At 42.0% G+C, this 16,068-nt stretch overlaps 1 protein-coding gene across 2 annotated transcripts in view; it reads left to right on the forward strand.

The window, feature by feature from the left end:
• The first annotated feature begins 1,338 nt into the window (after positions 1–1,338).
• The window catches only part of ELOVL4 (ELOVL fatty acid elongase 4), a 35,974-nt gene continuing 21,244 nt past the window's right edge, over positions 1,339–16,068 (forward strand). Inside the window, exon 1 of one of the 2 annotated variants that reach the window (XM_015859034.2) lies at positions 1,339–1,654. In XM_015859034.2, coding sequence (XP_015714520.1) covers positions 1,555–1,654 — 100 coding nt within the window. In that variant the 5' untranslated portion in view covers positions 1,339–1,554. Of the gene's footprint in view, positions 1,655–2,040; positions 2,277–16,068 lie in introns of those variants that run through there. The other variant, XM_015859035.2, reaches the window with a different exon arrangement.

Raw genomic sequence — 16,068 nt, forward strand, 5'->3', positions numbered from 1 at the left:
CCACTTCAGAGATCACACCAGGCCTCCTGCAGAGATCAGCACCATCAGGATAGAATGTAATCAAAGTCAGTACCATCTATGCAGAATTCTGACTGACTCTTCCCACATGAGAGAAGTAGCTGTCCATACACTGGCATATGGCCACCTTGCTTCAGCTGCAACTTGCAAGCAGCAGTGGGATAAACCAGGATGCTTTCACGATCCACACCTCCAGGGGTTGATGAGTCTCTTCTTTCTCTCTCCAGTGCATGTAGTCCCAACTCCAAAACATCTGCTGGCTTCCAAGCTGCAAAGACGACAGACCTCATCATAGGGAAAACAGCAATGGCTAGAGTGCCTCTCATCCATAACACTGGGACCACAGCTGCCAAGGCAGTACAGGAACGGAGTTGATGGTGACTCAACCAGGCAGGAGGAGTGCAAGTCGTGCTCACAAAGACCAAGTGACAAGTGACACACAGTACTGGTGTACTGGGGGAGGAAGAGGTAGATACCATCTGATCTACTGTCTGCCAGAAGGAAAGCTCGCAACACGGGCGGAGAAGCTCTCCTCCTGTCCCTCAGTGAGGAAACCATTCCCAAACGTGTCATTCAGCCATCCGCACTATATGCATCATAGGAGAGAGAGAGACAAGTTGTCAGGAGATAAGAAGGAAAGGGTGTCAGGAACATCTGATGTACCCACATCAGGCAGAGGGCTTGTTTGTTCGGGCTGAAGTGTTGGGCACAGAACAGCCTCACCAACCTTTGCCACAAGAGCTCCTTCTGCAGCCTTTGGAGATAGATTGGGTGTGCAAACCCCTCTGAGCCGGGAAATAACCAGAAAAGCTCTTGGGCAGGAGGTGTAGGGGGCATATGGGTGGGACACGTGCTTTGATGGCAGGCAGAGCAGTGTGGGTGTGCTGCTTTGTTGGGGCAGTGCCACCAGCTGCCCACCAGCAGTGGATGGGACGATGGTGACGTTTCTTGGGGTAATGGTGAGCCGAAATGTCTTGGGATAAGCTGAAAATCCCACACCTTTGTACCAGCAACCTGAGGTGGAGGGGGCACAGCTCATGACTTAGTAAGGAGTATTGAAACAGGCTGCCCAGGAAGGTGATGGAATCCCTGTCCCGGAGAAAGAAAGAAAGAAAAAGCCGAATGACATATTTATTTCCCTGACCAGTTAAAACAAACAAAACCAACCCGATTGATTAGAGAAAGAAAAGGAAAAGTGATTGAAGATGCGGCCGGCCACCAGCCCTACACCTGCTGCCCGCAGCCGGGGGCCGCCGTGCGCCTGCGCGCAGGTTCCGATGCTCCGCGGCCGCTGCGCCGCGCCCCCCCGCCTCCTCCCCGCCCGCCTCCGCCTCCGCGCCCTCCTCCCTGCCCGCGGGGCGCGGGAGCCGGTGACGGGAGCGAGGCGGAGTCTGGAGGGAAGATACCGAGAGATAGAGATTTAAATCACATCCCCGGCTGTAGAAGGGCAGCAGCAGCAGCAGCCCCGGCGCAGAGGCACGGACGCAAGCACCGAGGACAGGTCTGCCGGCTCCGCCGCTGCTGCTGCTGCTCGCCATGGGTGCCGCCGCCGCCGAGCCCCCCCGCGCCGCGGGCCTGGTGTCCAGCGTGCTGAACGACACCCTCGAGTTCTACCGCTGGACCTGGAGCATCCGAGGTAACGCGCCAGGCCGGGCCCCGCCGCCCCGCGCCCGCCGCATCCGCAGCGCTCCCTCCGCAGCGCCGCCGTCGCCATCGCCGCCCCGCGCCCCCCGCCCGCGGGCGATGCCGCGCTCAAAATGGCTCCGTTGCCGCGGCGACGCAGCGCGGCCGAGGGGTCGGGACCGGCTCCTCACGGGGTGCCCGAGCGCGTCCTCCCGATGCGCGTGGGTTCGCGATCCGCTTTAATCCCCCGAGGCACGGGCGGGCTCGGAGCCGCCAGGTGAAGGGCTCCCCGGCTGCCCGCGGGCCGGGGGTGCCGCTTCTCCGTGCAGCGGAGCCTCCCCGGGCGGCCGCGTTCTTCTGGGGCCCTTTGGTTCCCTCCGGAGCTCCGGCGGCCCGGGACATGCGAGGTCTGTGACAGCATCCCTCGCTCTTTGCAAATGGTGGAGTTCAGCGATTCAGCGAGGAAATGGCTGTTACCATCGCAGCGGGAGCGTTTCACTTTGTATTAAGTGCTTCGGGGGTCGTTCTGCTGTATTCCGATTTCAGTGTGCTCAGTTTTCGTATTGACACCCAGCATGGAAGATGCTGAAGAGGAAATGCCTTGAAAAGTCGGTACGGGGACAGCAGATGAGGCAGTAAGTCACCCCGCTGACAGGTAGCCCTGCAGGTACTGCTGCGTGTCAATGGCGGCCTCAAGCTGGGCAGTAAAACGAGTGGGGTAGAGTTTCTATTCATTGCTGCCCTGAGTGGGCCTGCGCAGCTGATAGAACAATAGCAGTTCTCTGGTGTTTCCATCACGTTTTAGTTGACTGCACAATGATGGGTTCTAGACTAGTTAGATGGTAACCTTGAACTGCATGGAGCACTCTAGTGCAAATGCTTGTGGCAGGCTGCTAAAGGGAAGAGTGCGGCCTTGGCTTGGGCTGAGAGCTCATACTGCATCAGCAGTCGTTGCTTCTCTGCCCCCCTCCTCTTTGCCATCTGCCAGATAACAAACTGATCTTATGTCATAGGTGCAGGGGCTTGCTTGTTCTCATGAGCTGTCTTCTCAGTCTATCTGCTGGATCTTGCCATCTTTTTTAAATCATTAAACCTATATACATATTCATTTAGTCTTTACTTGCAACCTGCAGGGATATGAGATCAAATGAACATGCTTGCAACAGCAGTAGGCTGTCAGCTGTCAGTGCCTGCTCTGCCTCTTGCTGCCTACAGTTCTTGTAGGTTCCCCAGTAATGCATTCCAGCCCATCAGTAGCATTTTGGGGTGGCTGTAAATACAAATATGGTTACTGAGTTGGTATCCTTACATCCTTTACTTGCTTTGTTTGGAAAAGAATTTCAAGTTCTCGTATATTTCCAGAACTTCAAATGCTTTATTTAAATCTATATACTGACTATGTTTGTTGTAAGGAAAAGAAAGGGAAGTATGAAAAATGAAGCCTGTGGAAGGAAGGTTGAGATAAATTACTTACATTGGTATTATGTGTTGAGCAAACTTTTGTTTCCTCTTTTGCTACTTACGAGCACCTTAAGTGGTAGGATGTTCTTGTGATGCCATCTAGAACGTGCTCAAGCCCTTGCTAATCCTATGCAAAACTTTAAGTTATTGTGCTAAGACCAGTAGTGTTGCTGTTAATGCAGCAATCCGCTATAATGAAGTGCATTGACTGCATCTGGCATAAGAGGCTGAAAGTTTTTGTTCATGTTCTGAATTTCATGATTCCATGCAAAGACAGTTTTGCACAGAGCCTAAGTCACACTGTACTCGTATTACCAGCCTTGTTATACCCAGCAGTCTTTAAAAGCAAGGTGTACTTAAGGCCAGGTGTGGACATGTGAAATGTAGCATTATCCCATGCAGTTACAATTTAGCTCTGGATAAGAAAGTGCCATTATTGCTACCTAATAAAACCATATTTTAATGTCAAAGTTTGGCTTAAATACTCTTTCAGTTTGCAGCTCTTCTGCATGTGTCCTCATTCAGAACAAGATACTGTATCCATTTGTCAGCTTTGAGTGTGCTCAAATCATGAATCTGGCAATGCTGTGTGAATTCACCTTTGTGTCAAGAATGGCAGCGATGTTGCTCAACAGCCAACACAAATTATGGCGTGCAAGACCATTGCCTAACATTCAATATCATTAAATAAAAAAAAAAACTATACCACGCAGCAAAGTTGCTCAACGAATGATGCCATGCAATAGCGTTACACAATAAATCATACTGAAACACTACTACACAGCAAAATTACACAATAAAATGTGAAGAAATTTTATTCCCACTACTACTCCTACACAAAGGCTTCTCATTCATATAAAACTAAAATTATTTGTTCTCCAATACTTGCTTCACTCTTCTGTTGGATGCCCAGATCGGTCTTACTTTCTGTTCTCAATGCACAGCTGGGTTGTCCTGACAGCAGGTGTTTTCCTCTTGTATCCCAGACTCCTGTGATGTGACTGCATGTAACTGTGCCAGAATGTCCCACTGATTACTGTGTTGCTTCAGTTTTCTGCAGTAAATATCTGGTCTTTTCCCACCCTGCTCTGTGATGTTTAAAAAGCAACCAACCCTTTCTGAGGTCAAAAAGATATCTGACAAATCCTGTTTGTTTGCTTTTTTGTTTGTTTGCTTTTATAATGTGTCACAAATTAAGCATTCTATCCAAAGCAACTGCTATTGGGCTTGGAGGCTTTTGTTTTTCTTTTCTTTATTTTGTTTTTTTTCGGTTGTGGTTTTGTGTTTAATCTTGCATGGTTAACAATTTTCCTCCATATATTTATTATTGACATATATTTTCACCCTTAGCAATAATTAAATGTTTTTTTTTTCTTGCTAATTTATTTGAAATACACTTTTTCTTTTCTTCTTTGACTGTCTTTTTAAAACCTTCTTCATGAAAGCCTAAAATCCATTGTCAGTGTACCTTCATCTGAGAAGGCTGAAGGAGATCATTCAGGATGCCATACATTTTAAAGGGAGGCAGGAAGGGCAAAAAAACATTATCAATATTATCGAGGGATTAAAAAAAAGGTTGTTGGGGGAACACTTATTATCAGGAAAGATGATCTAGGAAATTCCATACCATTATTCCTGTAAGGGCAAGGGAGCCGTAATGTGTAATAGATAGGGCAGGGCCTCTTCTTTCTTCTGGCTCAGATAGCTGGTTGGGGTTAGATCTGGGCAGGAAGGATTAAGGGTATGATTAGATGACTGAGCAAATGACTTAAAGGGAGGTTCCAGGCTGAGTCCAGGATAGCTATTAAGATGAATAACTCAGGACAAAATCCAAGAGAGAATGTGGAAATCTCAAAACGTGGATGAAGAGGTTGTTGACACTTAGGGAGGAGGAGTAGGAGACTGGCCTGAAAAGGAAATTTGTGAAACACATTATCAGAAAGATGTATTTTAGAGGAAGGAATTAATTTGAATGTACTGAGCTGGAGAACAGAAGGATTTACAGACTTTGGGCGAGAATGATTGTTCTTGGAGCTCTGAGTTAAAAGGAGGCAGGGCTAGCCCAGGCCACATGGGACTGCTTTGGAACAGCACTTATTTACAGCTGTTGCAGTTAGTAATATTAGACTTTTTCCATCAAGAGGAAAGAGAGGCAAAAGATGCTACTTAGAGAACCATCCTACCACTGAAGTGGAAGTTTGCATCTTGTTCAGGAGTGATATCAACCGTATCAGTTGGGCTGGAAGTGCAAAGGGATGAGGACAGGGAATATGGGAGAAACTTACAGCTATTTGCATTGACAGTGATCTGGTAGAGCTGCTCTCATGGAATTCTAATTGCTGTAAAATCTTATGCTGGGAAGGTCTTGAGTCTACAGCTTCAAGTTAGGAAGCTAGCATAGTTTCTTTTTCAGTCCAGGGAAGAGAACTGGAAGAAAGTATATTTCTTCTTCCCTAATTCTTTACCCTACAGAGAAAGTGAAAATGGTGAAATGATCCTGAGTATTTATGCCAGGAGAAAGTTAATTGAGGTGGTTGGTAGAACAGTGGGTTTATCTGAGCGAAAGCAGCATCTTGTTGTACTGGAGTATTTGTGCCACAGCTGGGAGCCAGAAGCATCCTGATGGAAGTCTGCCAGAAGGTGGGGGGAGAGATGGAAGAGTGAGACAGATTCTTGCAGTTTGCTTCACAGAAGGGAAACAGAACATGCTCCTGAGCTTTTGGAGCATCAGATTTGGTGACTTGGTACAACACTTGATTTGCAGATGCAGTTGTCTTTTCAAACAGTTTTTTGATCTGTGACCTTGACTGTGTAAAACAAGGATTAGACATGGGAAGACTTCCTTGTAAAACCAGACCAATGCCAGAAACTAGAGAACTGGGTAAGCGTAATTGGGTTTGGCTGCTTTGGGGCAGAAGCAGCACTTGGAGAAGCTGATCGCAGAAATAAAGAATGCTAAGGGTTAGAACATGTGAATCTACTGTCAACCAAACCAAAGAACAGGACCATCCCAATTTGCTTAATTTGAATTTCATTAAGCATCCTTCCTAACTGCCTGTTATTGGACTTACTTTGTGTAGAAAAGGACCTATTGTTTTTTGGTTTGTTTTTGAGGGGGAAACAATTTGCTGGGTCTTTGAGGGAAGTTTCATTTGTGTTTCATCATCAGAAGATGTCACATAGCAAAATGCAACAGAGAGCTTATCAGAGCAAAACAGGTGCAAGAGCCTTTGGAAATGGAACATCATTCAGATAAGTTCATTCCTGAAGTGGAAGTTCCCATTCACAGTGCTTGAAGAAGTGGAGCCTTAGGCAGTTACCTGAAGCAAAGCTAATGTGAAAGAGAAGCTGAGGTGTAAGAGGAAGACTCCTCTTTCAGAAAATGAAGAAGTGATCAACTGCAAGTCTCATCAGCAGAGAGATGAAACAAGAAAAAAGCCTTAAGAGCACCTGCAAGAATATGATACCAAGTTCTGTTTGAACATTCAGCGTAGCCCAGAAGCAAAAAAGAAAGGCATGAACAAAGTGGTGAAGGGAAGGGATGATCCTATCATGAAAACTGGGTAGGAGAAGTACATAACTGAACTTCTGAATATTCCTTTTCAGGGCTATGTAGATAGTATGTCTCAACGTCTCGAAAGGATTTTTGAAGTTACTGTTAAGTAAGACAACACTGTTAAAGCAGTTTCCTTGAAAAAGTCTGGAAACCAAACAATTTAACCAAGCCGATTGCATGACCTTAGTACCTACTGTAGCTAATCCAAATGACTGGACATTTAAAATTACTGCACACCATGAACCACCGTTATGGAGCTCTTGGCAGATCACATTTCTCAGCTGAGGCCTCATACCTTTAGTGATATGCAAATCAGAACATTGTGCAGGAGCCATATATTGCAACAAGAGGGAGGGAACTCTCAAGCAGTTTGAAGTATCTGTGGTGTGAAGCACAGACATTCATCTTGGGGATTGCTCTGATTGCATACATTAATGGAGCCCAGGAATTGAAGTAATGTTTGTAGGTGGTTGTCTCTGATTAGCAAAACTTGACTACAGATTGACTGTGGTATTCATTCTATATTTATGCTGTGCTCAGGGTTATGGTTATCGCGATGGCATCCAGAAGAGGTTGTATCGAACACAGGTCTGTGTTGTAACCAGGAAAGACAGTCAAAGGCAACTTAAGGACAACCAGAAGAGGAAGAGGTAGGTTAGAGATGCTTCTAAGGACTTGAAGATCAAGGGCCATGAGATGTGGGTGAGGCAAGACTCTGCTTTTGCCAGTCCAGACAGGTTTTTGGAATTATTAGATTCACATGGAAAGAATAAGGAGTATTCAGATGAGAGATGGATGAGTGAAAAGGCTCCAAGCAGACATTAAGAAAACTTTGTGAGGAAGAATTTGCTAGCATGCAGCACTAGGGGGAAAAGGTTGTAATGTGTGCTGTAGAGCTTTTGAATTGAGAAAAACTGGGGCTGAATGATGATTCGTTTAGCTAAAAGGAACTGGCCACAGGAAGAGCAAGAGGTCTGACTTCTACAGAGCCTTGGTGTGGTCAGTGTGTGCCTGGAGTGCAAAAGTTGGGACAATGTGCTTGTAGGGGCTTTGGACAATAAACTGCTGTGCTACAGGGCTTTCAGGTTGTATTTTATTTAAAACAAAGCTGAAGCTACCACAGCATTTAATAAGGAACTTGTTCTTATGTGTGAGACAGACTGACCTCTTTGGCAAGATGCAGATAGATAATAGCTAGTTTCTAGATCTTATTTAGGCATGATGTGAGTAATCTGTGCTTAATTTTGTCAAGACTTGAGTGCTTCTGAGCATATGGACTGCAAGGACTTGTGGCATTTTATAGACAAAATTTAAGGCAGGTATGAGGCTCAGCCTGCTCAGGGTCAGATGGCAGCCCTGTGGGGATTCCCAAAACTGCACCCAGCAGAGCAGGTAAAGCAATATATACCTGTAAGGCAAGCCAAAATCTATAGTGAGTGAACTATGTGCTTTGTATTAAATCCCACTGTGCAAACTTGGATCTCAGCATAAACATGAGGTAGTTTACCTTTCTTTCACAGAAGGTGTGGGGTAACAAACTATCTCAGTTTGGCTTGTGTTTATTGCAAAACAGCATCAGGCCTGTGTGCATTGACTGCTCTGGGTTGTGGTGAGCTAACTCACTTATGTGCCTAGTGTTCAGCTCCTTTCTTCAGGCACTTGGTTTTAGTGGCTTGATCCTAAAGTCCTGCCTGTGAATGTTCTCTCAGAGGCATTGTGTCTGCTTGTATGGTGAGCACCTCAGCTGGTTCACTCCATCCATCCACCTTCCACTTGCACTCTTCTGTTTCAACATAATTTGAGTTCTGACAGTTTGGTTTATATCCATGAACAACATGAATATCATTTCCTCATATCCCACTGCCAGTTACAGCAAATGTGAGAGACTGCTCTGATGTTGGTCATAAAATATTTCTGGAAAAAGACATTTATAGCCCATTTCTTTCATCTCATCTGTTGAGCCAGTAGATCTTGTCTTTGCACAAGACAAGTTCTTTGTCTTAAATTTTATTGTGTCCTTCTATTCCTATATCATAATTGTAATACTTCCTTTTAAGATGGTTTAAGATACTGCTCTTTTATATATAGATGCGTACTTGAATAGCAGGGCTGAAAAATAAGAGCCTGTTTAACTGTATTTTCTGGATTTGCATGTAATAGTTCATATTTTGCTAGGAACAAAAGTGCCCCTTTGAAGTACTACATAAAGAGTGCTCTGATGAGCTCTGATACTTAGGCCAAATTTTCTTTTATACTCTAACCACAGTTTCAGAGTTCTATGAATTTTTGATCAAAGGTGAGAAAGTATTTCAGAAACCATCAGAGCTTATGTTTGGGGGCCATATGTGACAGTGAAAGGTAACTGTGAAAAGCAGAAAGGCTTAATTGTGGCAGTCATTTGGATATGGCATTACCTAGCAGCCAAACTGATTGTTTTTCCTACTCATCTATGTAGCGAAGGACTCAAATATTTATAGTAGTTCTGAACATGTTTGGACAGGAGAATACTTTCTTGTTCAGTTCGTTTTCAAAAACAATGTTTCAAGTTTTATTTGTGTTTTTTTTCCTAGATTTGTCATTGCTGATATTGAAGGCACATTGAGGAAGCAAGTTCTAAATGGCTTGCAGTGTTATCCTTCTGTGAGGGATTCTTTTGTGGTGGCAGATGTACTAACAGAAGACCTGCTGTAGCTCACTACTGTAAATTTTACTCCTGCCCTTGAATTTGGAAGATAAGAGCTAATACATTTTAGTATCTTCTTATGCAGTTGTACTCCAAACAAACTTTTGACCTTGTTCATCCTTCTATAAAACCAAGTTAGTTAGCAGCACCCTCATGCTGATGCAAACAAAAGCAGGCAGTTTTATCAGCGGGATTTATTGTGCAGCTCCTTGCAAATGTTCTCTGGTATCTTTCAGATATTTTTTTAAAATACATTTCATTTGCCATTGCTGGTCCTCAAAAATGTTTGCTTACGGCATCCAGGAGTCTCTAAATGCTCATCTGCAACCCCAAATCATGCTTAGTTTTGAGAACAACAATGTAAGTTGTTTGCAGCACTGTGCAGTTAAGCTACAGTATGTTTCTGCTGTGTTAGCATATCAGCAAGATATTTCGGTGCTGCACTTAATGTCCCATTAGTGCTGAGTGTGTAACATCTCTCTACAGTGGGTAAAGCCTTGCAGAGATTTTAATTTAAGGGATTATTAATAACAGGTAATTTTCAAGGATGTTAGTTTCTATCTGGAGGAATCTAATACAGATTCTGTGGAGAAAATCTGTTCTGTGGTCACCTACTCTTTGCCATTATAAAAGCCCCAGATTGTACTAGGTGGGTGTAATACTCCAGTCTGCTATTGCAACACTGAATGTGTGTACATCGTGTGCTTGTGTGACTGCATACTAATACTCTAATACTAATACAGGTATTTTAATTGTACTGAAAGTCAGAACATGGTTTAAAGAGAAGTTTTGATAAAGAAAGCATTGCAAAATTTCAAAGTACATTTTATGCTGCACACATTACACACAAATACAGAGATGTGCTTGTTCACAGTACTCTGTACCTAGTTCATGGAACTGCGGCCTGTGTTTTTTGTTTCTCTGTTCTGTTTTTTGTTCTCTTTCCATCTGTATCTTGCAGCCTTTCAGAAAAGGCATGCAGGTATCACTGCACTGGGAATGCATCTTGCTTTTGTGATGTTTGAGTAAGTCAGATTTGATAAATGAATGAAAACAAGCCTTGAGGGCTTATTATCTCTCACATCTCGTGTAAGCTTTAGTAAGGATTATATTTTTATTATTCCTTGAAGCAGAGTTTACACAGTCCCCACAAATTATCATAATCATTGGAGGAGGTAAATAAAAAATAATTGAAATAAGATGCTCTTGTTGACTTGAAAATCCTGATGAAATGCCTAACTGATGTGGCTCCTGAGCTTAATTTCATTACTATCCTTGCCTTGAGACAAGTATATCCTGTAATTGCTGTGCACACGCTCAAAGGTAGTATGACACTAGTGACTGAGTTATGGGAGTCCCAAGAAGACTAGGATGCTACCTACAATACCAGTTACACCACACCTGACTTTGTAACAACAAAATGGTATTATGCATCCTGTTACTCTAATGGGAGTTTATGAAATATGCATGTTACCCAGGTGTTTAGTAGCTGCAGGAGATGTTTTTCATACCTGTGCGGTATTTTGATTTTATGTTAGGTTCATGTGTTGCTGTGTATAGTTTTAAATACAAATAAGCAGTCAATTGCAAAGCCTTGAAATACAAAGGAAAACCACAGCTTGTTGCATGCAGTACCTGTTAGTCTTGTCTGTAGCTCTTTTGGTTTGGGGCAGGCACCTCTACTTTCTGGATGGAACGGGGTTTGTTCAGTTTTGTTTGCATACTCTTAAAATCTAGTTTTGTTGCTGTTTTTTGGGGGGAGGGGAGGTTGTTTTGTTTGGATAAATATATAAAAATAATATATTTTTATTATTTGTTGTGCTATAGAATAATATTTTTTCTTTTTTAATCTTATCTTTGTAGCTTGCTATAACAAGAACACTTGGCAATGAAATTTTGATGCTTCTTTATTCTCAGCCCAACCAAATCCAGTGATTGAAATAGATGACCCTAGTTGTCTTCTCCAACCTTAATGATTCTTTGATTCTATGAGATTAATTTGTTCTTGTTAAAGCATAGACAAAATATTTGACTAGCGTATTCCTGTTTATTCTCTAACATCTAAGTGAACGTGGTGTCTTTGTAGCGCTGTGTGCTAAAAAGGGACTGATATGAAGCCTGCTGTTGTGCTCCCTTGTTGGAAGTGTTGTGCATACAACTACAGACTCTTTATCAGGATCTGCTGTGATAGGACAAAGGGAAATGTTTTCAGATGAAAAAAAGGGGAAATTATGATAGGGTGTTGAAAATATATATATTACATATATATGTATATATGTGTATATATGTATATATATATTACAGTGTAGGTAGGGAAGCACTGAAACAGGATGCCCAAAGAGGTGGTGAATGCCCCATCCTTTGGAGACATTCAAGGTCAGACTGGACAGGGCTCTGAGCATCCTGATCTAGCTGTAGGTGTCCTTGTTCATTGCTGGAGAGGTGAACTAGGTGACCTTTAAAGGTCCCATCCAACTTGAACAATTCTATGGCCATGCACATGTGCATGGTGATTCAGAGCTTTTCTGTGAGTGAAAGTGGCAGCACCTTGATTGGCACAGTGGTCATTTTCCCATCAAACAGGTGCAAGGCTAACTTCACTGTTTAGAGACTAGCCAAAGGAAAGCTATGAAAATGGTTAAAAGTCTGGAGAATTTGCCTTTCAGTGAACAGGGGGGAAATGTAAGCAATCTGAAAACTGCTAATAAGGACACTGATGAGAGGAAAAATGATGTGTCTTCAGTCAACCACGGAAAAGTATTATTAATTGACTGCTTGTAGTAGAGTTTTCTGGGGTTCTCTGCCTCTGAAAATGTATGCTGGAAAGTAAAATGAGAACTTCTTCCAAGTGAAATATCTAAGCTAAAACAAACGAGTTAAGGGAGATTTGAAGGCCTTTGTTTTGGAGAGTATAGTAGATATCTGTGTTCCTCAACTAAGTACAGGGATCTTTTACCTGCCAGACTCCTTAAAAATACCTGTAGTGCCTGCAGACTGCAGACATGGCTGAGTATTATCGGTGAGATAAAGATAAGAAGTATAAACCAGGCATTCCCAGTGTCCCAACCCTTCTGCTTTCCTGCACTCTCCCACCTGGGAATCCATACAGAGTTTCTGATGGATCAGACATGCTATGGGCATGTTTGTGCTCTGGCTTTGGTCCTTTGTTGTAGGATTTTCTACGAGGAAGGTTGATAACCTAAGGCATTTGAGGACTGGAGTGCAATGAATACATGTAGTAAATAATCTGCACCAGAACAGACAAGCTAATTCGAGAGCTGGAGGACTTTAAAAGAATATTTCATTTCAAACTGTATAGGTGCACTATTAAAATGACAATTTAAAAAATGCATAGAAATCTTTTGTTTCTGTTGGCTTTAAATCCACCTGTTCTGAGTGTGCAATTTTCAGTATCAGGTTGTGGAGCCAATGCAGTTCTACCATTTTAGAGGTTACGTTTGTAGCTTCAGCTGTTTCGTTTCTATGTTTGGGGGTTTCAGTTTGTCAGATTAAAGTAGTGGGTTTTGCTTATTTGTTTTTTCTTGGAATCTCCACAAATTGGTAACAATAAATGCACCACTCAGTGGTTCTGATGTGATACTCCAATTAATTTAAAAGCCTGGGCTCTAACCACAGAGATATTTACTTGAGCTGAACTAGTCTGCCAGTGGTTGTGTAGCTACAGTAAATATTTAATTCATTTATTCATGGGGCTGAGCCAGTGGTTTTAACACAAAGTCAGGAAGAGAAATATGTAGTATAGAACATCATTCACCATTAACCAGAAATAAAAAGTAGAGAAGAATGCTGGAATACTGTGTAGCAATGTAACCCTATAGCTTTGTATGCATTATGTTATACGGTGCATGATGGGATTTCTCATGTGTTTTCTTACAAAATGAAAACAGATCATAACTCTGAGTTGTAGTGCCACTGGAGTGAAATTGTTTGGTTAATACCACAGTGTTTTTCATAGAACAACTAGGTACTACTGGTTTGCCTTCCTTATCTTGCAAAATCTAAATTTAACTTGTTTAAGGAACTCTTTCTCAAACATGTGATGGGGCTTTGGGAGGGCTTCTTATTTAAAGCAATCAGCATGATCTGCGGAGAACTCTCACTGCTAAGAATCACTTTTAAACAGCCACCGTCATTTCTGCAGTGTCTTTAGAAATGTGATTGGACAGATGGATGTGCTGGATTGGCACTGTAAGTGTCTTTGCGCTGAGAATAGTATCAATAGCTATTAATAACTTCGAAAGGCTCTCCAGATAAATTAGTGAGTAGTAACCTTATAGCTAAGGAATGCATGTGTCATTCAGCTAAAAACTTGCATTGAGTTTATTTCTTTTTATTTTTATAGAATAAATGTGAATGCAAGGAATTTCAAAAGTCAAGTCTTTTAGTTATATTTCCTCTAAAGTTAATATTAAATGCAGAGATACTTGCCATTGTATCAGTTTGAGATTTCTCCCAGTGGGTGTGCAAGTTACCATGTTATGCACTTTTTGCTTATTTTAAAGTTTGCACTTCTTCACTGGGGGGGGGGAAATCATAGGCTTAGTAATATACAGAATACGTAACCACCTAAACCCCTCTCACTTGGCAAAGAAGTGCTGAATCACATGTAACAGAAGCATCTGCTTATTAAAACACATACAGTGTGCTTCATAGACGTTTCTAATGATTTTAAATCCAGGTCACTGTCAGTGCAGCCTTGCTTGTGAAGTTCATCTTTTGCCTTCTATATTTCATTATAGTTACGTAGGGTAATTACATCCTGTTCAGGCAACAGCAGGTAGAATATTCAGTCCTTTTAATGGTTCTACTCTCAAACTTGCATTTTAGGAGCAGATTATGCATATATTTCCTGTCAATTGTCTCACACAATAAATATATAAAGCCTGGAAAAATTAAATGCCTTGAGGCAATTTCAAATATGTATGCTCTCCTCTTCCTAGTGCTGGCTTTGCAACATTAGACTTAAATATTTGTATGTGCAAAATGGCAGATAAATCTCGTGTATGAGAAGATTTCACATTCTTGCCTTACATAACATGTTCCTGTTAGAAAACTGTTGTTAAAAGATGCCTTCCTTTACTCTGGGTTCACCTTACAGTTGAGTGCTGCTTTAAATGTTTGGTCCAAAGCTTGTACCGTCTTACAACAAAGCGTTGTACTACAGGTTGTACCGTCACAACAATCATTTCATTTGTGATCGAATTAGAATCTGGGTCTTAGGATTTGAAAGACAAACGCATTAATCCCCTGAAAGATTCAGTCACTCTCTGTCAATTCTAATCAGGTGAAGGCATTGCTCATTTTGCTTCAAGGCAGTTGGAGGGTTGTTTGTTTGTTTTTTTTAATACAGGGAGCTGGGCTTTTTGGTTTTGCTTATTTTGTTTTTCAGGTAATAATGCACCTATAACATATAAAATAATGCAGTACTCTTAGTACTCTTAGTACTCTTGTATGTCTTACCACAGTTCTCTGTAATTTGCAGAAATCCTTTGTGGCCATCTGTACCAGAGAATAAATGGGATACAAAATTCTGCTGTTTTTGCTAAAACAAGGGTAGAGTGAGGTTTGTTTATTTTATTATTATTATTTTGAATAACTTGGAAGCTTTGTCACTTTAAACAGATGGCTTAATTTATCTTGATCTGAAAGAGTTTATCTTACATTCCTGAAAGGGAATTTGGGAATTGGCTGTGCATGTAACTGTTCTCTGCACAGAGCATGCATAAGAAGTCTTGCCCAGTAAACTGAAAGGAAACTGTTCTTATAATGCTTTCTATGCAAAGAGAATCATATGTTGAGCTGATCTAAAAGTTGACAAGTTACTTTGTACTTTCCAGGCAAGACTGTAGGATGAGTAAGTTGTGTTATTTCATGTTGTGGATTTTTTGTTTGTTTGTTTTGTTTGCTCATTTAAATCTAGTAATTTCTGGCATTAAAATCACCATGGTTTCTAACAACATCATGTTAATGAAAAGTAATCAGATGCAGAGTCTCCTAAATGTCCTTAAAATAAATACAGTGCTTCTGTTTTGATTATCCACGATATGCTTCAGAAGTGAGCTGACTACTGTAGTATTGAGTCTTCCCTTCATACAGATGTATTATCTTAAGAATATCTTTAATTATCATAGAAGAGGTCAGGCTCAAATGCCAGCCAGTCACCTTCCCAGGGCAATGGGATGTGTAGTCTGTAAAGGCCAGTATCTTAGCTGTAGTGGTTCACAGAGGAGGAACCCCATGTGGATGTAAGGTAAAAAGATAAAAACATGCAGGTATGGAAGCGTACCATCTGCTTCTATGCTAGTAAATGCACTTAAGTATTTCTTTGGTTATTTTCTCCAGCAAAGTGGGTGAAATAATGGTTGAGATTTCAGATTAAGCCTGAGGAAGACCCCACTTGCAAGCAGGCTTTAATAAAGGATTTCATTGTTCCCTGCTCCTTCTTTTCACCTACAGGCATAATCCTTGTCTCCTGACACAGAAAGAGATCTGAAATAGGTCATGCTTTCTTGTTTTGAGCAGTGAGCAATAATGTTCATCTCCTGGTCAGAATTCAGATCTTCCACTTTCGTGTCTTCAGAGTCATCACTTTAGCAGTCAGGATCCATGTCAGAAAGTAGAAGGCAGATTCACTGTGTCCTTGCCTTTTTATACTGCTTAGACAACATAAGGAGACTGGGAAAGCTTCTTGCTTTTCTTGCTCTTT

The sequence above is a fragment of the Coturnix japonica genome, chromosome 3 (assembly GCF_001577835.2).
Source record: "Coturnix japonica isolate 7356 chromosome 3, Coturnix japonica 2.1, whole genome shotgun sequence".
NCBI classification, from domain to species: domain Eukaryota; kingdom Metazoa; phylum Chordata; class Aves; order Galliformes; family Phasianidae; genus Coturnix; species Coturnix japonica.